We start from the raw sequence: 26949 nt of genomic DNA on the forward strand, positions 1-26949 counted from the left end.
GGGAGTGATTGTCGCGAAATTGCAGCTGCGCCACGGCATAATAATTCAAAACTAATTGCCGTGCTTGCGGTAATTATTTTCTCATATGCGCAAAGGTCCCCGCGAGATCGTCGGCTACACTTTTACAAGATAATGACCGTTGTGAAAATTTTATCACGCCTGCTAATTCCACCTGTGCCCGCAACTCGCGCTCTATTAATCCGCACGAGATATAGCTTTTCTCGGATATGATTTATTTTACTCAGTGGCAAGATATGCATTCGTGAGTAAATATACGATATTTCTTTCCTCATTTTCTTCAATATTTTTACAATATAAATAATATTTAATAGATTAAATTATCTAATCAAAATTAAAAACTATCTAATTAAATATTTTGGAAATTACGATAATAATTTTTTGACTTATATGTACAATAATAATAATTATTAATTTCATATGTATTCATCACATGTATACCATATCATAAGGTTATATCTAATTTTAAATTGCAAAAATTTATTAATAAAGAGAAAAAAAGATATATGTATGTATGTATATATATACACATACACATATATGTCTAAAATTTTTCGGAGGTATGACGATTCAATTTTACAATGAGAGCGACTCTGTTGTAATGGCATCAAATTCGGCTAATTTAAATTCTTGAATTTGGAACTCGATATCAAATCAGATTCTAATCGACAAACTATTATGGAATTTATCGTAATGGAGAAGAGTCGATCAACCATTATCAAATGATCATTGAAAGATATTTAGCACAATGCGCATGATTATTCATGGTTGCGCCGGCATTACTATTAGCTTTGTCTCGGTTTGATTTAGAAACGATTGATCACTCTTTGATATAGCATCGATAAATGACGCATAAACACACATACACACACACATTCGCTATCTGTCCATAATTTCAGCCCATCATTTGTCATTGTAGTACTATATAGATTTTCAAATACTATATAGATTTTCAAATGATAATATATTACGTTTACATAAATCGTTGATAATAAAAATGTTGGAAATTTTAATAAAAAACATTATGAGATTCGATTACAGCTTCTGACAATACCGTCTAATATGAATCGACAATAAAAAAATAAAATTCGAAATTATGAAAACATTTATACGAGAATGTATATAAATTATAACGTATACATGTTATTGTGTAAAAACAATTTATCAATTAAATTTTAAAATATGAAATTTGATATGAAATTTGATTGCTGTAAATATTATGTTCATTATTAGAGAGAGAGAGAGAGAGAGAAAGAGAGAGATGTTTAACAACGAATTAAAATTAATTTGTAGAAATTCAATTTTACGCATTGTGTATCTCATTTACAGAATTTAGGGATTTTCACGTTTTTGCAAAGGGATTCTCGGGGTTTTCAGGGTATCACGGATCCAAAGACCTCTCGCTTTTCCATCTCTGACGTTGAGCTGCGAATGTTCGGGGAAACGACAAGACCGTCTAATGAGCAGACTAGACCGTACACAGTGTGGATCCGTGAATGGGAGATAAGCTTAAGTCGACCGTCACTGGTTGCTCGTCGCCGTCTACGACTATTCGCTATACATCCAACGAACTGTACACCATTCGCGTACACCATACAACATACATCGTCATGCAACATGCACGCACGCACACAGACACGTACACACATGCAGAATATAGTAGGTGTTGTAGCGTGGCAGTTGCGCTTTCAGACATCTCCTCCAGGCACTCCGGTTTATTGTTGGTTCCTGCTCGGCGTTTCGTGCTATCTTCCGTTACCCGGCATCTACCGGTTGGTTGGTCGGTCTTACGGTGTACGTAGCCGAGAAAAAACAGCGATTCAGGTGGTTTTACAATTAATGATGAGAATGGTATTTTTTTGACAATGTCCAAAAGTTATTATTTTTAATATACAAAGTAATATACAATTTACAAAGTGTTTTGACAAGACTTTCAGAGCAAATAGCAGACACAATATCACATAATCACACATAATCTTTTAATAATAAAAATATGTCTATTTGAAAAAAAATTAGAATAAAATTAAACATATATATATACATTAATTAAATATATATTTTTAAATAGATTTTTAATTAATATAGAAATAAATTATTGTTTAACATTAATCAATTATATAATTTAATAAAAAAGCTTATGTAAATATTTTAAATTTTGATTTTAGATACTGTTTTGGTAACCTCTGTATATACAACACGTATATCAATTACTAGCAATATTCTGAAAATTTCCGAATTTACGATACTGTTTATTCGCATATGTTTTCGTGCATTGATATTTTTTTTTACAATTTTGCAGCACGTACATTCTGCAAAGCGATAATAGAAATTAGTACGTTACAAAATATAACTCGAAATATAACCGATATAAGGATCCATTTAACAGGTCTTTCGGTGTTAGAACTTTTAGATATCTAAAAATGACGACATTATTTATGAGAAAATGTGTGTTAGATCGATGCCTTAATTTCGGAAAAAACATTAAGGAAATACAAAAACAACATTTTATAAAATGATAACAATTTTTTAAAAAATTAAGAAATTATAATAATTGTATTAAAATTAAATCTAGATATTTTTTTAAATATTTTATCAAATATATACACAAACATAATGAAGTAAACAGTTCAAATTGAACGTTAATCTTTTTGTGCTCAAAATTGCTGCAATTTGTTACATTGGAATTTTAAAAATAAAATAGCTACTCATGCATTCGGTGATATGTTTGTAAAGACACGTTTGATTCTTGAATGCCAGATATAGGCGGGTAGTTTCATAGTGATAGTTCTCTGTATTTCACGAGAAAGGATTAGAATTAGAGAACCAACTAGCAACACACGGTAAACTCAACTGCAACTCGGTTAGCCAAACGCCCCGAGCACACGAACGACGAGGATAGAAAGCTCAGCAGATTGACATATATAGTTAGAAATCTTTTTTTTTAAACTTCCTTAAATATATCTTTATATGTCACATAAAATATATCGTTATCAGAGAAATTTATACATGCTTATTGGTATTATTATATTTTTTTACAATTACAAATTACAAATTGACTATTAAGAAAATAGCTAGATATGAACAGCTGTTTTCCATCGCTTTTATTTATGATTCAAGACTTTCACAATCAAAAATCGATAATTGAAGAGATGATGAAAATAATTACAAGTCATTTATTTCAAATAACAAAAAGCAGAAAAAAATTATATACACACACACATATATAATATTAATTATATTGAATAAAAGAAAACAGGAAGAAAAAAAAAATTTGATTTAAAAAAGTTGGAAAAAAGTAGAGAATTTGACAAAAGATCAGATAAATACAAAACGCTTGTAATTTGAGAAATCTTTAACATATTTTAGCATATTTTCAATGTCTTATTTGTGTTTCTTTTAAAAAATTAATCATATTCTTTATATTTGCAGACCGATTAAAATTTTAATAATATTTATAATAATTATAATAATTTATTGAATCATTTCTACATTCGCGTGGCTTATTCGCGATTATTAGATGCCAAAGTAGATCGAAAGAGTTGCTCACACAATTTGCAATTAAAATTAGTTACGCAACATTAGTTTACGTGTCTATTCTCTTCTTTCCAAATTTAATTCAAAGCTTATCGATTGAGAAATTAGTCCTTTCCGTCATTTTATTTGTCGCTTCAGAGTCAAACAAAAATATGCTTAATTTTTATTATATTTTTGTTCTTATTTTTGCTTAATTTTTTTAATAAAATGTTTTACTGAGAAAATAAAATTTATTTTTAAGAAATATCTCTTTCACAAAAGATAGAAGTTTATTCAAAGTTTCAACAAAATAATAACCGAAACTACAGAGATGAGAGAAAAGATTCCGCAACATTTTCTAGCTCAACTTTATTTTAATCATCTGCTATATAACGTTACATTTCCATTTTTTATTATTTGCACTCTTTATTAAGAAGGATAAAGAATGCTACGTCCCAACTAAGAGTCTCGGGAAAGTATGATTGATAGCGCGATGCGGATTTTACGCTAGAAAAATATTACGTGATATATTTTCATATTTTCTTTCGCGAATATCATTTGTTACGCACGAAAATGGCGTAACGTTTGATCCTAATGGTTTTATTATCTCCGTCGCTTCTATTCCGTTTTCACCGTATGCTCGTACGTTGCATACATGTCCATTCGAGACATCTGTCTATCTATTACACGGAGAGCGTGCTTTCTCCGCGTATGCCACCGCTCCGCTTCATCCATATGCAATCTGCAAAGTAGCCGTAACATTATCCGTCATGGGCAGAAATGGCATATCATAGACGTTGACAGTGCGTGCTTATAATCTGCCCGATTTCATTTGTCAGCTCCTTTAAATGAAAATATATACACGTGTATTTCCACGATTATAACGTTTATCTTTACTTTCGAATCGATAAATCCGGGTTTTGTGCGCCACATTGATTTTTTAAAAATCATTCGTTTACAATTAGAATTAAGAAAAAAATTTTAACAATCTATTTTTCTGTAGGCTATACGTTCTATATCGTTTCTAATTTTAATTTAATCGTAATTTAATTGTGGATTGAAACATTCTGGCGATCGACATTTCAATAATATATATAATTAATGTTTTATAAATATTTTAACATTCTTGCAATCACATTATCTCAATAATCATTAATGACAAATATTTAATTATCAATTTCTTCTTTCTCTCTCTACTTTGATTTTATAATTGGACTTTTTCATTTTTTCACCATTTTACTCCACGTAAATTTTTCTATTCAATTATGCTATAAAAAATGTAAAATTATTTTCAAGTGATATTTGTATATTTAATATTATTAGAGTTACATGTGTCATATATTTTTCTCTTAATGAGAAATTAATATCATAATTTTATTTTGATGAAATCTTGAAATTTTTTAAATGAGAAACAATGACAATTGAATATTGAATTCCTTTTATACATCTTGGATTTTGAATATTTTATGTACAAATATTGATATCAAATCATATCTTTTTGAAAAAATGTTACGCGTGTGTTTACTTTCCGTTATTCCATTTATAAAGGTACCTAAATGACATGACGCGAAAATTATGTTAATTAGGCATATCGATTAATTCATGACCTAGCGATTTTTCCAGACGAGCAGATCATTAGTCAATTAATGTCGGGTTGGCCCACTATAATTGCGTGTTAGCATGACATCCATCGTAATAGAAATGCGTGCTAAACAGTCGATCGTGGAATGTTCATTTCCGCGAACGTCGTAGGACAATGAACGCTAAACGGATCCTGCCGCAGAGTAAGCAGGATACGTCCGACGTACATATACATCCGCCAAGTGATGTATATACACGTAGTAGCCTGCAAATGGCAACTTCGGGACGGTTTACGCGCATAATCAGATGCAGCAACGAGCATTCAATTAACTCCTGTAAATAATTTATTTGGCGATGAGGAGGACGCCCGTTTAGCATATTATTCGACGAAAGAAACGGAAAAGGTTTACGAATGGAATCATATTACAGTTTTTAAATGCTACACGTTTTCTAGTAGGCAGAATAAATATTTATAAAAAATATAGTCAACGCCACGTAACATGCAATCATTTCAAGTTTTAATTTTTCTCATATACTGCCCATAAAGCCTATATATTTTTTTATAAATTATTATTAAATTAGATAAATTATAATTTAATTGTATTGTGTATAATATAATATTGCGTATGGAGAGGAAAAGATGCTGATAAATTTTTTATTACTTTTATTTTTTTAGTTTCGTTTTTTTATGCTGTCGAAATAACGGTGGACGCATTTCAATTATTGCATAGATTATTGTAAACAATATTGGAAAAAACATGTTTTATGAATATTTTTTTTTAATAAAATATTTTTTCAATCCTTTTTTTTACACTAAGGGAGGCTAAATACATAAAACATATTTATTGCAATAATTGACACAAATTATTAATTTATAAATAATAATTTTAAAAGAATTATTCGCAATGTTCTCTTTTAAATAATGTATAATATAATATTTTAAATATTATTTCTTATATTTTGTCAAATACATATTATCTTAAATATTACATAACAAGAAAAATAATCAGGAGAGCAACTAAATAAATATATATTTATTTTAAAAGTAATCATCATTTATTTGATATATATATATATTCTTTATAAACAAAATATCGTAGTGATTATTCTTACATATAAATTTTTATGTGCTCTCTTTCTCTCTCTCTCTCTTTCACTCTCAAAGTATATAAATTATCACCAATTATAAATTACAATCAATTTTTTTCGATGAAATAGACATAAATTATGTCAGAGACTAAATTACGATTGTTAAAAAAAGAACTGGAAAAAATTCAATCAATAGTACAAATAACCCAATTCAAAAAAAGAAACTATAATATTGATGTCTTTTTTTCTTTTGTATCATTTTGACCGACGTGGCACTCATCTGACAATGACGCAACGATATCGCTGTGCATTTTTCATGAGCGCACGCTGCCAACAATGTCTTCGAGACAGCCAGAAATTATTCAGCCACTCATCCCGCCGTTCTCGATTTATCCTCGGGGTCGATGCTCTCGGCGCGTATGTGTCTATCGTGCCATATCTATGTCACTAACCGCGAGTGATATTTAGCGATGTCCTAATGTGCGAAGAATATATATAACTCTTGTTCAAAAAGATTCACGTGGGGTTTCGTTTATTTCTCTCGACACAATATATCTATTCCGGGATATTAATCTTTCATTTCGGTAAATGTCAAATTATGCGCCGATTATCGCTACAAACGTACACTCAGACTTTCTTAAAAGTAGCAGAAACGAAGTTTTAGCCTTTTATTTTTACTTTTTATCTCTGTCTTTTTCTCTACCCGATTACATTTTTATTTTCCTCTTATTTAATATGGCTGCTTCTTCCCTTTTATCTCATTTTGAGTACACAAAGCGGTAAAACAGATGTGGTTAAAAAAAGCGCAGACCCAATTTTGCGAGTGCCAAGATTTAATTGGTGACAACGCGGAAATTATGAAAAACAGAAAACTACGAGAAAGAAGCTCGAGCTTGAGTGCGATTTTTCAGTCGGATAAACATCCGGACTAGTCGCTGCTGGTAATAAGCGGCTGTTTCCTTGTCGCGAAATCTCGTCTCTCTCTCGCGCGCGCGCGCGGGTTTGTTCGCCAAAGCGTCGCGATATGCAGCAGCGAGGGTCGCGATACAAAGCGAGAAAAAAGGAGAAGAGAAAAAAAAGGGCGGTACTCGAATCAACTCGCGTCCGACGACTATTTGTCACGCGACACGGTCCGCCGTTTCTTCATGAGGTGCTCGGTTTACGCATTAATCCAGCTAGATGAGAGAAAAAAATTGTGCAAACAGCGTTTCAACATAGGCAGTCGCTACTTTTTCCCCCTCCTCCCTGTATCTTTCCCCACACCCTTAATGCATGCCTCCTGCAACATTCGCACGAGTCGGCATGACACGCAAGCTCGTAATTAAGCCGAGCTTTAATTTATCGCCTATAATATGTAATTGTCAACGGCGAGAATCTAGAAAAGTGCGGCAGGAAATAATAATGCAAATTCGTGCAAACACGACGAGCCGAGAGGGAGACTTAACGGTGATTAATAAATGGCGGTAAACGATCGAATATACGGTAATTGTCAAAGCAAACGAATTAATTCGACAGATGGAAAGACGGGTGGTAAATCTCGACGACGGATAAATCCCGCATCTATTCACTGAATCGGAGTAAAATTGTCCAATTACGGTGGATCGAGTTCAAATTTTATTTTTTTACATACCATATGCACTGTAATTCTAAATACAATGTTTTTTTTAAATTTCACAGTGAATAATTCGAGTTTTGATTGTCGTTATTTAACGAATAAACGCGAGTGAGAATATAAATGCTTTGCTTTAAATGTTTGTTTTAAAATCTATTAGTGTTCTCTCTCTCTCTCTCGCTGTATATTTATTCTATTATTTTTCTGTTCGAATAGTTTTTTGGCCATTTGCTTCAAACATTTTAGTTGAAAAATGTTTTCGTACTTTTGCCGCTCCATTATATTCATCATTTCAGCGAAACATTATTTAAGCCGATGAACCAAATTGATCAATGTGACGGTAATCCGCATTGTATTGATCCTATGTGTGCATATATTGTATGTATATTATAGAAATGTATAAATTCTATTTAATTTAAAAAATTTTTTTTCTAACGTAAATTGTATTTAGATAAATATTTGAATGTAAATTGTATTTAGTAATTGTAATTACTTACTTTTACTTCTCTTTACGCGTATATACTTTTTTTGTAACGATCATACAGGAAATATGAACTTACGGTCAAGATATTCAGCCTTTGGGAGATAATACGACTCGTCGACGTAGACGGGCGTTTACGCTATGCAAACGTCACTGTAAAAAGTTTTCGATACGACTACATAGACGTGGCGAGGACCGACGAGACTTTCGCAAAGTTGTGAGAAATTAAAGTTTCGCGGAAGAACTAGGTACGTTCTCTCTTGCTGTTCCTTTAAGTCTACCAGTCATGGCGAGGATATTGCGATCGCCGAGGGAAATAAATCGCGCGGTATAGGCGGCCGCACGCGGATTTTACGAGAACGATAGACTTTAAGAATGTATTTCGTTCTACGAATCGACCGACGCGATCCCACCCAATTTAATCTGCCTGCGAAATGTTCGTTCTCGTTTTCCAGGGGCCAGATTCGCAGCTACCATCTTGCTGCTGATAAATGTACATGGAATAGTTTTTTGAAAAATACTTTTCGTGGCCAAGCGACTTTAATCGCAAATAATCGTAGATGAAAATCGTCGATCGAAAAGATTGGCATATTGCCGATATTTTTCAAGATATTCGTAAAAAGCATAAAAATTCGCGCGATCATTTTAAAATCAAATTAGCACATAAATTCATATTTTGTAATTTGTATAAAATGTACAATCAAGTACGTATAATTAAATTAAAAAAAAATTAAAAAAATGAAATTAAACGTGATATATATATGAAAGTTGTGGAAAAATTGTGTATAAGGGAGAAAGTTAATTTTGAAAAAAGAACAAAATATATGATGTACGAAATGCCAAATTTATTCCAAATTGTAATTATAATTTGCACTTTTGGCGATTTTTTTCTTTCATACAACGATATTAATTGCCCGTTTTTTTTTTGTTATATGCAATTGGTACATCCAAGTTTAAATAATATATTTTATAAGCACGATCACGCAAACGCGAATGCATCATGTATGCGTCAATTCGCCTCTCTGCAGCATAAGACATTGGTCAATTCGCAGACGGAACAATAGAGAGAGATTCGTCGAAACGAAGGAATAAATTGGAGCGTTAACATAAATGAAGAATCGCATCGCGGATTTGCAAGAAGCAGATGCGTGTGTTATGAGAGAAGGAAAGAGAGAGAGGAGCACTTGGGTACGTATATGTATAAGGTGGTCCAAGCTTCAGCGCCATCGGTCATTTACCTCCTCTTTTGGCCGCCATATAAGCCGATGGGTTTCCGCTCGTTTATTTTCGCTGCACTGGCTCGCACTTTTCTCATTTGAGACGAAATGGACGCATGTTTGGATTTTGCAGGAAGAAAAAAAGAGAAAGAAAGCACGACGAATATTTATATCGCGCGACGAATATTTATATGTCGGAGCTTCGAACTAATGGTAAGAGTATTTATTTAATATTTAAAAAAATCTCTTTATAACATTATTTTTGAAAATTATTTAGTTATCTTGAATCGCGCGCATTCTTTTATAATCACGGTGTATTTTTGTCACGCAGAGAGACATTTAAAATAAATTGTCGTATTTTAAACGAATATAAATATTTATACAATTGAAATGCTAGCGTATGCTCAATGATAATTAAGATATAATATGACAAAATTATATATATATCGTAATTTTACTCTTACGCACACAGAGAATTTTATTTAAATTTCTTTTATTTAAAATTTTTTACGCACACATATCGAAAAATTCATGTTATATAAAAGATGTGCATATAAAAACAATCTGGGAAAACCATTTGCGCGCAAAAACAAACAAACAAGACAAAATGGAAAGTGAAAAACAAAATAGTTATAATTAATACACTCCATACTTTTCATTTCACAACCCTCTCAATTATCGACACATCCATTTTATCAGCGTGTCGAAGTGTAGTTAATGAAAGCGAACGAGAGAGTTGGAACTCGCGTATCACGGATTGCGAGAGAAAAAGAAATAGAGAGAGAGAGAGAGAGAGAGAGAGAGAGAGAGAGAGAGAGAAACGCAGGAGGGATGATTGTAAAGAGGAAAAGAGAGGAAATACACGTACATATGTACAGAGAAAATGTCCAAACGACAGAGGGAACGAGAGAAACGGCCCAGCGTAAATTTTCTCTCTCTCTCTCTCTCCCTCTTTGTCCATCTATTTATTTACCTCCCTCACTCGTTTATAGCAACGGAGTGAGACAAGCACACAAACACATGGTACGCGCGAGGCGAGGCGAGGCGAGGCAAGGACGAGAGCGAGAGCGCGGGAGAGCCGGCGCTTGCGGCGTAGCGATGAGGTTGGTGGAAGGGGCAGGAAGCGGGGAGGGGAGGAAGGAGAGCGCGCGGCGCGCCGCGACACGGCGCGGACACCGGCCGCAGCATCCGTCCCGCGTTAGTTCGCTGCCGGATTTCGTGCTACGCGGTTCGTCTCGCGGAATTTGGCTATCGGAAGCTAGCGCGTTCGAATTTTCAAATTAATCGCCGGGATATACCAGTCGAGTAATTGCTTTTGCGTCTCTTTCGAGATTCCAAGACTGACGAAACGATCGCGGAACCGACGATCGATGGTTTACCGATTTCGAGGTTAGAGTCGATTAAAATCGATCGCGTAAGCCAGCGCGAGTGTCGCCCGATGTTGTGAATCGTTGTGTGTGTCGTGAATATAAAAATTGCTTAACGCGCGACTCTCTGGGACTGTCGACACGTTTTATCACTACCACCGTTATCGTTTCGCGCGACGATTCTCGGAATCAGAGATTCCTGAAGATTCCTGAAGATTTCTTTCACGAGAGGGAGCGATTGTCAGCGCCGCGCGAAGTCGACGCAAATAGGTATGTACAATATTTTTTCAAACTATACACGTACGATACCTGGCAACACGTGGAATAATGTGACGCGTGAGTCAACGATATCATGGTTGACGCGAAACATCATTTTGCCCCTCGAGATACTAGCTCGCGGTTTGACTACACTCGAACAAAGTTTCAAAGTTTCAAGCAACATTCTCAGGAAATAAATGGATGTTGGAGAGTGCAATGAATATCGTTAACGATGTCGTCATTAATTAGAAAATCTATATTCGAAATCCATATTTGAGGCTGCTTATGAATAATCATAAAACACAATGTATGGTAGATATTGCTAGTATTACAATTAATATTGTAAATTTCGTTATTAAACGCACTGATTTCGCTAACAATGTATGACTTCCAAATAATACGAGCGGTAAATTACAGTTGTTACAACAAGCATTATTACGGCGAAAATATTTCAATATCTCGCGGCTATTCCAAGCTCCATGACACGCGTACATTTTCCCTAATATCTACATAAATTAAAACATGGATTAAAACAGTTTCAATTTAAAAAATTATCGTCAAAATTAGATTGCACAAATATTCGCATTTAGGGCGATTCTCTCGAGGAATCGTTGCATTTCTGCGTGATTATCGAGAGAGAGAGAGAGAGAGAAGAAATTGATCAATGTAGGACAAGATTTATAAAGCAATACCGATTAACGAATTTAGCAAATGACAAATCGCTCGTCGCTTTAAAACTGCATCGAAATGACGTAATGCGCCGTATATATCACCGCGTTCATTGCGTGAGCTACTACGTAATGGTATGAACGACCTCTAAACTATATTTTTCCTTTTCCTAAAACAGCAAGAGTCGTCTCTTTCGGTTCGCCGTGTTTATCTTTCAATGAATTATATACATGTTTGTATAACAAGTCCGTCTATAATTACGTTTCGATTATTCGTCGAAATAAATTGAGTACGCTTCATCATGGCATAAATGATAATATCACCCCGTTTTGTGCGAAAAATAGCTGTCAATTTTTTTTTATCATTCGCTTGGAAATCTTTATTTCGCGATTGAGGAATACCTATCTCGAAGAAATCCGACGTACGCGTCAACGCTCCTACGATCGACAGTATGAGGACAGCTTTTATAACGCGTCGCGTTTACATTCACGGTCACGCCGCTCGTTCGCTAGGTAATTCCCATTGTGCGATAACTGACTATAATAACTGACAGATGCACGTATAGACTGTTCCCTGCTTCTCTGCGTTACGTTGCAATAATAACACTTTATATCGCGTTTTGAATCACGGGATTATCCGATCGGATAATCGACCTTGAGCGAAAACTACTCTGCAGTTCTCTATAAATAGATTATTCTTACTAAATCTACCATCAAGCTTAATGAAATATGATAAATATTATTGTTGCATGCACACACACACACACACATACACACACATTTATATATAATTTTTAATTTTAATTATCGCATATATATATATATTAAAATATTTCAACTGGAATATTGAAACAAAGCATGAGACTCGTTCTTGCTTCATTCGGAGCATATCGCAAATATATCTGATGTTTAATATATACAACATTTGGCTTGCAGATTCTCAGTTTCTCATCTTGTTTAAAAGTTTGAAAGTTGTTTTTTTTTCTTCGTGAAATTAATTTACATTTGCGTTTCAATTATGGTACCACTAAATTGATGTCTCTATCAAAGTTTAACAACATGGATCTAATAAAAAGTGACATTTTAAATTAGCAATTTTTTCAACTTTGTTATCCGCAGATCAACTTTTTCATTCGTCCAATATTTTATTTGACATTTTCTTTTTCAAGTCTCCCTCTCTGGCTTGAAAAAAAAAGAGAAAACGAAAAAAAAATAACAGTGTTTATAACCTTGTCGTTTTGGCACAACGAGAAAATGTCACCCGTTTTGTAAAATATCCTAGTTTTGAAATAACTGTAACAATCAATTTGTAGGAAGCAGTTTTGACATGTACGATAGACACCGCTGTCATGGGGCCATTATATCATTTCGAGATGGATGTGAGAATATAAAGAATGTTGCTTTCTCACACACAACTCTTTCCTAACATAAATATGTATAAAACATGCTCCATAACAGCCAACTTTTATTTTATTCACTTCTCGGAACATTTGTGAGTAGTAGTGACGGTTACGAGTTGTTGTGATATTTTAAACTCGCTAAAATATTTTAGATACATTCAACGTTTACGTTACAGTTATTGCGAATAATTTTCAACTCGTTGCGTCAAACTTTGTAAGATATAAGACTACATATATGTACATTATTTCGCCAAATTTAACACAAATTCCGTGTTTTATTGGTTCTATTTCTTATTTTTTGTACCCTCATATTTTTTGTACGTCATTTTTTCCGCGATGCGAGAGATATTGTATATATATAGCTAATGTATGTAGAGATTTCACGAGGGGATAGACTCTCCGCAAAAGGGAGAGAGAGAGAGAGAGAGGACGACTTGCGCGCTGGCGGACAATAAATTATTTCGACGATGCGGATAATTCGCCGAGAATTGCGTTTAAAATTTCGTAATACGCTAAAAGTCATTCGATGTAGTTTAAGGTCATTCTCTTTTATGTTTAACTCGATGATAGTCGTCGAAACGAGCCACTGAATTCTCTCTACGCGCTTACAGCTCTCTACCCCCTTATTCCTCGTCCATGCTATTTGCCGTTTTATTTCTTTTTTCTTTTCGCGTGTTACCCATCCACGCTCCTTCCTTCTCACCGGAAACCTATGGTTTCTAGCACGTGTCGCTCCTCGTTGCTTCCGTTCCTTCGCGTTCGTTGTCGAGTGCGCATTCGTGAATTGTACGAAATGTTGAAACCGGAAAGGAGAGGAGTTCGTTGCACACGATACAGATAACGACATTCGGTTTGCATCTTGCAAGCATCGTTCGCTTGCCGCCAACAGTCGTACGATTTTCACAATAGCACATTTCCTCCTTACATCTCGTAATCGCGGTTTGTAAAAGTTTTCATTCGCCGGAATACGCTACCTTTTATTTCTGAGAGATTAAAATTCTGCCCGTGTAATATTACAACAAAAGTAAGCTTAATAATGATATCTATGATGACGAAACTGAAACGTTGAGTGGAAAAGTGTTATTTAAATTAATAGAATAATCATAATTTAAATGAAACCTGCTAATCTTACGATTAATATAAAATGTATTGGCAAAAATATTTTAAATTCTTTCAAAAAATGCTATATATTTTTTTTCTTTTATACGCAATAAAGTAGCTTTATGAATTTTATTATTAAAACGATATTCGGCGCGAACTGTCGCAAATTTTTTTTCGGGCAAATTTTATCGTGCCGTGTAGGTAATTCATGCGAATATCGATCGAAAGTAAAACGATAGAATTTCCTGTTACGAGCTAATTTCTCTCCATAAAATCGTTTCTTCGTGACGAACAGCTTGCACGCATTTCCCTTGAATGCGAAATTGCATGCGCGATACGCACTCGGTTCTTTTAGTAATTATTGTAATAAAGCCTTGTAATAAACCTTTGATCGTAGGAGTTGGAACACGCTCTTTTTCATTCGAACCAAGACATTTTAGCATTCTAAAATATAGCGTCGGTATCTGATGGTATTTTTTTTCAATGTTGTTTCAACAAAAATTTTATGAAATTTAAATATGTATTAATGTGTATACGTATTAATTAATATAATGTATTATTTAAGTACTGGTGTTGCATTATCAATGTGTACATGTAGAGATTACCGACTAATTAAATTATTTTTTCAACACATTTCCACTTTTATGAAGAGAGTCATGGCCTAAAATATTTTTTTCAATAAATGATAAAGTTAATTAAATGTTGTAGGTCATTATAATAAAGGACGAGCATATGTCAAAGTATGTTTTCTTAACGATTCATACAACGTTCCATTGTCACGTAAATGTCCGTGCGCTTCTCTCAGAAGTAAAACACTGCAGCCGATTTTATGCAACGGGAAATTTTAAGCACGTCATCATTGTATCGGTCACTCGTAAATAACGACTGGCATTGGATCCTGAACTGGGGGTTGACTGCGTTTGCCCAAACCACGTGGAAAAAAAGTTTTTTTTTTCGTCGCGTTTCGATCATAGAACGATGAAAAAAAAAAGAGTACAGTTGAATGGCAGCGACAATTGGGCTGGCGCAATCGGGGAACAAATCGTAGCCGAAGCGCGATTAGCTGAAAAAACGTTATGCACTCTTTTATTTCTTTTATTTTATTCTTTTTTTTTTAATTTTTTGTTGCGGTTTTATTGCATTTGCCCATCGATCGGCAATATGTGTTAATTTCTGTACAACTTTACCTTTAACCGCCAACGCGAAATGTTATTTGACGCGGATAAACTTTTGGTGTATTCAACCAATTATTTTTTCCCATAGGGACGTGGCTGTTTCCGAATTGATCGTGCTTGTTTTAAAATATTGCATATAATTGTAGTAATACTGATCCGTGCGATCGAGTTGTTTTTATATTTCGATGGATATTTGACTGATGTACGATGCATGTAGATGAGAATAATATCTTTATAAGATTATTACATTTTAGCCGATTTTAATACAAGTGTTGCTTTACATTTTTTTAAATAAAAGTAACTCGCTATGTTTTTGTACGAAATGATTAAAATTTAATTTTAAATTCTTGGTTGAATATTTTATTTAATATATTATTACGAATAATGAAAGGAAAGCGTTCAAGACACTATACATTTTACAACTTGTACAAGAGGGGCATAGCTATTTCGTCCGTTGTAAACGTCCGTGGAACAAACATGTTTTTCATCGCTCTCTCTTCGATTTCAGTTTTTCATCTCCACTCCAGGTCGTTTGACTCGCAACTTGTGTTGCGCATTTAAAACGGAAATTAAGCGGCGTCGTAATCGAGGAGTGTGTGCCGCTTGTCGCTCGCCATCCTCTCGTCTTCTCTCTTGTTTTTAGTTTGCGTAAAACACAATTTAACTCGATCTGTGAAAATCTTGGCGAAACCTCGCGATGTTTCGCCAATATTAATCGACGCGAAATAAATGGAGCTCACGTTCGGCAAGACGGAGAGTAATACGTATATTACGACAAGAAATTGGAGGAACGTCGGAAAGCTTCTCCCGGCGAGAAATAGACTGCGAATTAAAAAGGGATGAACAGGAATTTAGTTTATACTTTGGAGTCGCAGGTTTCGACTTTAAAATTATTGAAACTCATTTTTTGTTACATGTGCGCGCGCGCTCACACATACACTTTTTCCAACTTGCTAGCTTTCACAATGTATCGCGCTGTATTTGCGGCGAATTTTAAAAAGTATACACACGGACCGAGATGGTAAGGGTTTCCGACAGAGAGAGGCGCATACATGGTCATACGCTCGCACAGCGAGATGCATCACGTTGCGTTCGGAGCTGATGCACATTACGCTCACAGGCTCGCAAGCAGGCGGATCGTGTAGCGTGACTTGAGACTTTGGGAATTCGGACCGCGAAAGCAATAACGTACCGTCATGGAAATGGTTCGCTACTGTCAGCTGCATATACGACCCTCGTGTCGCGTCGCGTCGCACGTCACGCGTTATGCACTCGGTGCTTCTACGGCTAAAGACGTGCAGTCGCAAATTTCACGTATCGACGTCGCAAACACGATGTATCATGCAGTTTTGATATATGCCGCGGCGTGAAAAATCGATACTTTGCCAGCGCGATCCGCAACATTTGTAGGTATTACGCAAATAAATGCGATACGCGCGCGCGCGCAAGTTCATTCGGTTTGAATAAAAATTGACAATTCTGATAACGCCGTCTACATTGAGTTGCACTTTCGTTCGAATAAAACAGCGAGCTTGTTTATTATGATTTTTGTCACGTACGCCTCTTTTCGGTATCGTAAAAATTTAAAATAAATATTCAAAGATGCAAACGTGAAGAAACGTCAAGTTTATAAACGATACGAAAAATATACTTTGTAAACAGAAATTAGATATTTTACAAGATATAAAATGTGCAAGCAAATAAAATAGATGAAACGGACTGAGATAAATAAATACGTGCGTATAAGAATGTATGTTTGTTGAAACCGAGCAAAATTTTTATTTAATGTATAACGCGTTTCTACAAGTATTTGCAAGTATAGTCTTTGTGGTTTATATATGCAATTAAATATACATCTTTGACTTTTTATCTTGATTTTTAAATATCTTAATTTTTTTACAAAGGATACTTGTTTTACGATAATATTAGATTATTCTCGCGAAAATAAAATCGCGATGTTTATTCGTAGCGAACGATGGGTAATTTTGACATTTTAGCGTTGGAATAATTTGCGATCCTTTCGACAGAGAGCGAGAGAGAGAGAGAGAGAGAGCGCGCGTACTCGCGCATGCAAAGGCGCGAACGCAGAGTTAGGGAGATGAGACGAGACTAGACGAGACGAGACGCGAGCTGTGGACGTGTTTTGAAACGCGGCGTTCGCCTTGCGCGCCTTTCGATGGAATTCCCAGCATCCTCGATGTTCCGCGTCTCGTTTCGGAGGGCTCTCGAAAAAGGGACTCGCGTATCGGGCGGACTAAAGCTGTTTCCAAGCTGCGCTCGACGCGGAATTTGATCCTGGCGAAATCGCGACACATACGCGCCGAGAGTGCGTTAGCTCTTGGCTCCCTCGAACTTTAGTCTTTCCACCGCATTTGCTGCCGGTTCGTCTGTTCCTTCCTCTTTCATGAAAGCCCGTGCATCTTTCCGCTTTTAATATTTAAACGCTCTACTACGTGTACAGAGCGGAGAACATTATTGCGCGGTTCGCAGGATGTATATATGCCGAGGGAGAAATTTTGAACGTTTGCCGACGCGAAACTTAAACTTTAATCGTACCAAAGAGAAGAGAGAGAGAGAGAGAGAGAGACGACTGATTATTGTTGCGCGATAATTTTGACAATTGTATCATCGCTTCCATTACTTTTGAAATGCGTGAAAGAAGATGCGGCGCTGTAATATTACTAGAGTGGAGTAACATTGAGAATTTTTCGACAATTTTCCACCTATTCCCCGGGACGGGGAATCTCTCTCTCGACCGTTCTATCCGGCAATCGGCCTATTCATTCGCCTTTCCGATCGTACCGCAATAGGCGGGCTATTACAGCCCGTACTCGACGAAATTAGGGTCGTTTAGCTCGGGGATTTCTGCATTTCGCGCGAATACGTGCGCGCCTCCCTCTAGCTTCGCCCCGAAATCGCTCCGTTAAAGGGCAGAAAGCGCTCTCCGCGCTTATAACTGTCTGCCGGCGGATTATCGACGTGATATCTCGCGGTTTTCGCCTTCCGCCCCCTTGCCGCGGACCGGCGTTATCGTTAGCGTATCGTGCCGAGCGATCGCGACAAGAGCGGGCGAGCCGAGAGAGAGAGAGAGTATCGATATCGACGGGATATTTATCGGTGGTTATGTTTGGCGCGACGCTTTCGTTACGTGTCGCTTCGTCTTGTTACTGCCGTCCCGCAACTGTTGCGGTTTGCTCCAATGGGTAATTCGTCGTACGGCCTCTGTGTACGACCGCTTCGTCAATGATGATGCGCGAAATTTCGACTCGCGATCGAGAGTAAGCCGGAAATGCTAAATTGTCGCGCGCGGTTCTCCCGAAAAGTCGATTAAATCGACGCGTCGATCGTAATAATAATAAATTGGTTTGTAATGCTAAGAGAATCAAGTTTACTTGTTTACTTTATATTTTTAAATTGCATCACATCGGACGTTACGTTCTCCCCTTTGAATTTTTTTAAAAAAGTGGTACATTTTGTGATAAAAATGCATGCATTAGAGTAGAAAACTTGTATTAATGATTGAAACAATGGCGAGATAAGTCTTAAAAATGTCAAATTCTTGGATATTAAACGCGCATATTCCCCCGATGCAGTTTGAATTTGCTGAATTCTACATCGCTTAAAGGTTAACGAACGGTAACAGCGATCAGAGTTCGAAACTGACGTGGCGGAACCCGCTTTGGTACGGTCTGAATCGAAAGCCGCGTACTGGAGTTTCACCTCAGCCTCGGTGCTGCTATCCTTTATCGAGAAACCTAAATCGAAATTACTAAGCCACTACGAAATTGTACCGGTGCGGGCGGGTTTGCGAGGGCGCGATGTAAAATCTGCATACCGAGCGTACAAAAGCGGCGGGCGAATAAATTTATACCCGTACGTACGAAAGAAAACAATCGATGTCATTGTGCGATTGGAAAAGAGCGGAAGGGAATGAGTGTTTTTACGAGTACAGAGATATATATATGTATATAAGAAAAAAAACATGGCTATATATTCGTTCACTTATATCGAAGTCGCGGAATTATACGCCTTGTCTCTTCCTTTCGATCCAATCATATTCCTACGGAAACGTAATACATTGCTGTTCGATAAAATAGAAACGAATCGCTCTTTTAATCTCGAGTGAATTTTATTCCAAGAGGATCTCCATTGAGTTTTAACCGCTATATATGGATATATTTAATGACGAGATATCTTTTTTTAATTGAAGAAACATCAAACTCTCAATAGAATGCTAGTTTGGATGAAAATTTTGCATTTCTCGAGTCAAAACTAAATTTTCTTTTTTTAATCTAATGTTGTATCGAAAGTTCTGAATAGCCTCTCACGAGTTCTAATGATTATTATTAAAACTTGAATCAAGATTGAATGGGTTCTTAAAATTTCTCGTCTTCTAAATTGGAAATTTTAAATTTAATTTTTGTGGTATTTTGAGCAAAACTACTTCTGAAACTTGTTTAAAACTGTAAAATATAATTAGCGCTCCAATTTTTCCAATGATCCTTGCTTTAAATAACATAACTTTGTAAAGTGGATCGAGAGGTGGGATTCTTTGGGGGGCACGCTCTAAAAATTTTCTTTTTCAAATTTAAAAAATGGGAGGCCAACTTTACAGACACGGGTTCCGACGATCGTGATAAATATGTCATTATTTTGTTTATATTATAAACGTTAGGAAATACTTTATCGCGTGGATGATTGAGCAGTTGTATGTATGGAACGCTCGATGCACGCATCGAAAAGCTATCGAAAGTGCATGATACTATTTATTTTTTTCTCGAATAAATTATCGGCTCGCACGTGTCCTTGTTTAACCTCGCTTTTGCAATCGTAGTGTCGCGCGCTCGGGGCAAAAGCTCTCGTCGTCCTCTTTTTTCAGATCATACATCAGAGTTGGCGTATTTTTTTTCTGCGTTTGCCAGCGTCAGGTACACACGTGTACGTGTGCTATTCCATTGAATATGCAATGAGAATGTGCTCGGTGAAATAGCACGCTTTTTTTTTTTTGGACTGCAATTTTTGCATCTCCTCCCACGCATCTCAGGGTCTCTTCCTCTATGCTTTTTTCTTTGAAAAGGTTTGAACCGACCAACTTTCCAAGTAAAGATGTAATTTTTGAAGATTACAGTGTCTGCATCTTGAAGAGAAACGCTAAAGTCTTCAGAGTACCTGCGACATTTTTGAAAAATTATTACGGAGAAAGTCTCGTTCTTTTTCATTAGAGAAAAGTAAAGGTATAACATATGAAAGATTTATATTAATAGAATTAATCGTAAGAATGAAGCAAAAAATAATATGGACATGTAATATTTTTAAAAGACTCTACTATCGAAATGTTTCAAAATGATATTTTATTGTAAGATATACATGGATTAAACGATGAAACGATTTTTGCATTTGAGTTTATTTGCTAAGTGTATTTAAAAAGTCAAAAATTACTCGCACGACGGTTGCTTCTAGACATTGTATATCGACTTTGCGAGTCGTTGAAAAGAATTGTACGCATAAAGAAAATTAAAGTACTTTTGGAACGCGAGCGGTAAAAAGGATCAAATCTGATTCTTTCTCGACTCTCTAGTTATCAGAGACGAGTAAACACCGACTCTACGAGAGCAGGCTGGGATTCTCCCTCGTTATTGCGTTAATTGTGACGCCCCTCTTGTCGGTATCTTTGTTTTCTCCATGTGTCTCACTTTAGAATTAAAATATCCACCAACTCGCTCGAGTGGTCAGTCCACCTTTTTCTTTCGCTCTTTATTCATCGATCTTTTTCTCGTGTTTTCTCCCACTGTTCGCCAAAGAAAAATGAGGCAAAACTTTGAAGAGAGAATTCTCGTGTCCCCGCTCTTTCCTCCAGTTGACTCTGGTACTTTTCAGGAAACCGGTCGCCGACGGTCGGTTGCGGCTTGTTTTACTCTCGAGACGTCTTCTTCGTAAATTGTTCGCGTTTAGCGAACGTTGCAACATCCGGTAAATTCAAGACTGTTATCCGGCTCCGCTCGGGTAACAAATCTCGAGTTAATTAACAATAGGATTTCTCGTATCTGCGTGCCGCACGGTGTGCACCTCTGCAAGTTGTAGTGTCAGATTTAGAATAATTTCGACCGCGCAACACTATTATTACAACGCAGCGGTTGCATGCACGCGCTCGCCCCGTGTAAATGTGTATTACACACGGAGTCGTCGACTAACATGCAATTCTCATTTCTAGCAAACTCGTGGAATTCACCACCGGCAAATAATCTGGATTTTATCTCCGTGTCAAAATGCGGAAGCTTGGATTTTTTTTTCTTTTCACTTATTTAGAATATATTTCACACATTGATTTTTTAAGGGAAGATGGAACTCGTTGAAAGTTTTTTCTTAGGGTAAAGAAAACTTGAGGAAATTGCGATCGTATGAGGAAGAAGAAGGGAAAAATAACAACTCAAATTTAAAAATATAATTTCTCGACATTGAATAAATTTAGTCGCTGAATCATCGCTTTACATCGCTTGTAAATTATTCGCTCTTACCTAAAATTATTCACCTTTTTACCATGTTGATAAATCATGAATGGAGATATTAAAAGATATCGACTAGTATTACTCGAATCGAGCATTATTTAATTAGTATTGTACTAAAATTTCTCTAAAGTAATGATATTTGATTTAACCCATTTCGTTAAAATTTATCTTGGATGTTTTCGTGCGAAAATGGAAAAGAAATTCTTCAAAATTACTATAAATACATGATGCTAATGAATATATTACAGATATTATTTTCTACACCATTATTGTGTGGAAAAAATTTACGTATGTAGGTGTATCGCAAATGTGTATTACAAGTATTACAAGTGCGATCAATGTGTAAATCATAATCGGCGGTTTATCCAGCAACTTACACCAGACCGATGTGTAAGCCAAGCTGCGGCTCTGCCACTTGATAATCCTCGGCTATCTCCAATAGACTCTCGCCGTGCTTCACAATCCCACGGCTGCTGATGCGCGATGGAAACTTGGGGCACGATGCTTGGTGAATCGCGCGAGTATGCTCGGCGACTGATAGCCAGACCGAATCCTATTGCTGCGCGGCGGATCGAACGGATCCATATCCCCAACGATTGCATCCCAAGCGTAGTGGTCGATACTAGCGCGTTCAAGCGCGATTGATTTCGCTCGCGGCCGTCATAGAATACCGCGGAGAACTATGCGAAGCCAGCTATATGATATCTACATTCGCGCCTTTAATACGCCTTTAGCGCGATATTACATCAAGATCGAGGCGATAGCGGTGCCTGTGAAGCTGCCACGACAATCTACAAGAAAGAATTTCAAAAAAATACTAGAGTTCCGATAGCACTTTTCATAGTTTTACAGTTCCCGATAAAAATTAAAAAGCATTTCTTATATTAAAAAATCGAAATCGAAAAAATGTCGTGCCAACTTTGCGAATCTAGCACGACACCCTTCCCTCTAAAGTACCAAAATTGACCATCATTATTTTTAGCAAGAGTTCCCGATAGTTTTATTCACGTTCAACCTACATGTACAATTTCAGATCGATATTCCAAAAATTAATAATTTTTAATCAATTTTTTAGATTGTCGTGCCAGACACGCGATAACGATAATCGACGTATAAGAGCTTGAATAAGAGAATGATATACATTTTAGTCATTTTGAAGAATAAAAATTCGCATGATGATAGCCGTAAAAATCTGGTTATTTTATTACGGTACCTTAAGCGATGAAAAGAGTAAAATTTTTTTTATTTCCTCACATTAAAGTGATTTATCTGCTCCTCCAAATAATTTATTTTTCTGTTTTATGAAATAAAAAATTTGATACGAAGCTTTATACCATATTTTGGCAACATATAGCAGCATCAATAAAACGTTGTTTAATTAAATTTGATTTGGTTGAATTTTATTTGTTTCGGCAGGCATTGGAGTAACAAAACGATTCCGTTAATTTTAACAGACCTTGGAATGCTCGCAGGGTTTCCGAAATGAATCCATTTCGTGGATTTTTCTGCGAAAACTCTGTCGGCGAATAGCCGGTGATTTCGTTGCGTTTTTTTTTGCTTCTATACAAACTAGATTCACAATAGGTAATAAATCAAAGATTTATTATAATTTCATCTGTCACATATCCATTAGTTTTTTAATTAAATATATAAATGTTTAATATATGTATTAAATTATCACGCGTGGTAATGTGACGCACCTTTATCTTTGATATATTTTTTCGCGAGTTATTATTTATTTATGATTTGTATCGCAAATATATATTTGCACGTATTTTCAAACTTTACACTTTTTTTGAAGTACATTTTCGCTATTAGTATCCATCTGATATATATATATGCATATAAAAGAAATAAGAAAATGGGTAGAAAACTTGTGGGAAAACGAGATAATTAAAGAGAAAAGGCAATAAAATAAAGATGGGATGTTGAAAGAGAAAGAGAGAGAGAGAGAGAAAAATGTAATCCATGTGACGGAAAATGTAAATGTAGGATAGAAAACTGTGAATGTAGGATAAAAATGCAAAGAAAATAGGGATTAAGAAATAGGATAAAGAAATCGTGGTATGTATAGCGATGTGACACGAGAAAAGTGCGGGCAGAAATAAAAAGGAGACGAAAGAGGAAACAAGTATGCGAAATAACGTAACGTGCTAGTAAAATATGAGACAGCTGACCAGAATTATCCATCTGTGCATAATTTAACTTGTCGCCTGAATCATTTCGAACGTGATTCAACATGTACTACTGATTAATGTCGTGCTATGTATTTCAAATAAGGATATTAAAATATTCCGCCATTTTATCGTGAGAATTGTCAATAGTCGAAACGATATTAATACATTAATTTTATAATAAGTAGTTCGGGGTAGTTCTTTTAATTTTTAATATATTATAAAACAAAAATATAATATTGTATAATCTTATATTTTTCTAAATTCAAAAATTTTGCGCGAATGATATTTTGAGAGGAAAAATAAAAAAATAAAATATATATATCAGAATAATTGCAACAAAAAGTGATAATTTCTTTGCGCATAAAATTGTATCGGTATTTAAAAAACACCGATATCGTAATTAAACTCCTTCGTTTCGCACTTAATAAAGCAGCTTATGTAACGCGGTTTCTTTTACAAACGATCGAAGCGAAGAATAAAGCGATGTAATTACAATGCAGCCATCGAGCGATTTTTTCATCGATTACACGTACGCATTTTTATAGTAATGATTTATTTATTCGTATGAATTAACCGCAAATAATCGCGAGCTAAAGTTAACGGGACGAAATGTGCGGGAGAGGATTGGTAGAAATTTCCATAATTCTCGCAATTCGTTTCTGGCCTAGAACCCTTGGTGCGAGGGATGGCAAAGGGGAGAGAAAGAGACGGGGAAAGAATAGGAAAAGGCCACAGGGGCGGGCCAAGAGTGGCGCAAAATATTCGCCCGTGACTCTCTTTCATCTCCAGTTCCGCGGCAAAATGCAAATGGTCGCATTGTTCTCTGCGGGGGGGAAAGGGCGTCGCGACGCGAGGTTGAAATATCGAAATGGTGTTCTTTATCTAGGTCGCTGATAGTTTTGGGTTTTGTCTCGCGATAACGCAGCTGCCTTTGATGCCACGAGCGTTTTTATTACGCGCGTTGGGGCAGCAAAAGTACAATCTCCGGCCGAGACAATATTTATCATTCGAGCTCTGTAGCATAAGAGATTTTATACGCTGTTTTGTGATAGAGGCTAACCTGTAAAAAAAATATCGACTGTCTTTTTTACAATAGATTACAACGCATTGGTCGACTTTAAATCGATTTTTCTTGAAAAATATCGCGACACACTTTTATATGTATTATAAGTGTACACTTGATAGAAATGTCGAGAGAAGCTATCGGAAAAAAAGTTAGGGATGGAAACGTCCTTTTGCTTATATTAATTATGATTATCTGATGAAGCGATAATTACACGCGCGGTAAAACTTTAATGCATTTTTGTACTTATAAAAATGCATTGGTAAATTTTAGATTAATTTCTCACAATTCTTACTGTATTATATACACATATTTTTTTTATCCTCTTACTCTATTATAATTTTACAACATGTATTAAAGTTATCTTATCAGTTTATATACTTTATTTTATTTTGTCAATCAATACACACAGTTAATGTTCAATTTAATACACTTTTGAGTGCAGATGCAAGTATTTTGCAATCCTTCTTTCTTTTTTGTACAACAAAAGGATTGATAATATTGATTGTCGAACCCAACTTGTTACATCGACTAGACGCTACATATTCCGTCCTATTCACCAACCAGACATTATCAACCTATTCATGTTTTGTTTTACGACTCGGCCAAAGCTTTGGTAGAGCTTTTGTGTTCAACTGCAATAACGCCAACTGCAATAACGTTGAGCTGCTTTTTCCTTCTGAATTTTGATGATTTTACCGGGTATTGATATTTTTGCAATTTTCACACGGATAAAAGGATAAAGCGCACGACAAACTTTTTTATATAATTTAAATAAATAATTGTTGTGCAAATAAAAAAGTTTAATGATGTATTTGAATTATATCATTTATGATTTAAAGCAAGTACAATACGTACGGTTTATACTTGATAGAGATACAAGAGCTATTCCAAGTTGCAACGACACACATGTTAAAATCTTAAAGATTAAAAAATTTGACGTAAAAAGAAATAATGTGAGTTTGAAACCATCAAATGATTGAATCGGTTTTTTCTCGGATAAAAACTTTTTCCGTGTTTCTATTCCCAAGAGTTTGCGAGGTCAAATACTTTTGCCGCGTCACCTGAAACACAAACTGTATCTGTGGAAATAATTTAATTTGATCGACAATTTTATGGAAAAGATAAAATTAATAATAACGATAAAAATAATTATACTCAAAATAGGATTGAAAAATAATTTAAAAAATTCAGAATGTAAAACATTTACACTTACTCAAATAATTTTATCATCCGGATTTAGTTTTTATTATGCCTCGTATCTCGGAAACTTGAATGATCGCTTTTTGTCAAAATAACTTAAATATTAAATATAATTTTTGTCGCGCATAGTGCTTCAAAATGACGTAGGATATTAGAGATTTTGAACGGCGCTTTACCGATGAACCGTTCCTCTCGAGAAAGCACGGAAAACAGCGGAATAAGTTTCTTCCAAGAAGTTTTCCAATATTTCGTCGGTTCCAACGGTAATAAGAACCGTGTCCACGTGGACCTTACCCGGAATGAAATATGCGACTCTGCTTGTCGGTGTGGAACATGAGGGAGGGTGGGCGAGACGTGGAGAACCTCCATCTGCGGTTCGGGGACCGCTGCAACGCCCTGCAACGTGCCACTTGCGTTGTGTACTTGTGGTCTTATTTTACCTTTCTTTTCAAAGTGGCTATCGCAATGTTGCCACGCTTTTCGACAGATTCATCGGTGCCACTACACCTCCGCGCATTTG

General features: G+C 35.7%; 2 protein-coding genes across 10 annotated transcripts in view; one reads left to right on the forward strand and one right to left on the reverse strand.

The window, feature by feature from the left end:
* The window catches only part of Ph4alphaefb (prolyl 4-hydroxylase subunit alpha-1), a 142438-nt gene that overhangs the window by 54261 nt on the left and 61228 nt on the right, over positions 1-26949 (forward strand). For 2 of the 5 annotated variants that reach the window (XM_083108850.1, XM_083108849.1), the window contains exon 1: positions 10691-11148. The exons of the other annotated variants lie outside the window; for them this stretch is intronic. The gene's annotated coding sequence lies outside the window, so the exon portion shown is untranslated. Of the gene's footprint in view, positions 1-10690; positions 11149-26949 lie in introns of those variants that run through there. 5 annotated transcript variants of the gene reach the window in all.
* Positions 1-26949, reverse strand: part of LOC145977118 (ATP-dependent RNA helicase with zinc finger domain) — a 125701-nt gene that overhangs the window by 45991 nt on the left and 52761 nt on the right. The window contains exon 7 of one of the 5 annotated variants that reach the window (XM_083108841.1): positions 16035-16112. The exons of 3 other annotated variants lie outside the window; for them this stretch is intronic. In XM_083108841.1, the coding sequence (XP_082964967.1) occupies positions 16050-16112 (63 nt within the window). In that variant the 3' untranslated portion in view covers positions 16035-16049. Of the gene's footprint in view, positions 1-16034; positions 16113-16176; positions 16303-26949 lie in introns of those variants that run through there. One more of the 5 variants, XM_083108836.1, reaches the window with a different exon arrangement.

This window comes from Camponotus vicinus, unplaced genomic scaffold (genome assembly GCF_025532165.1).
Source record: "Camponotus vicinus isolate PSW18456_S1 unplaced genomic scaffold, iyCamVici1.0 SCAF_9, whole genome shotgun sequence".
NCBI lineage: Eukaryota > Metazoa > Arthropoda > Insecta > Hymenoptera > Formicidae > Camponotus > Camponotus vicinus.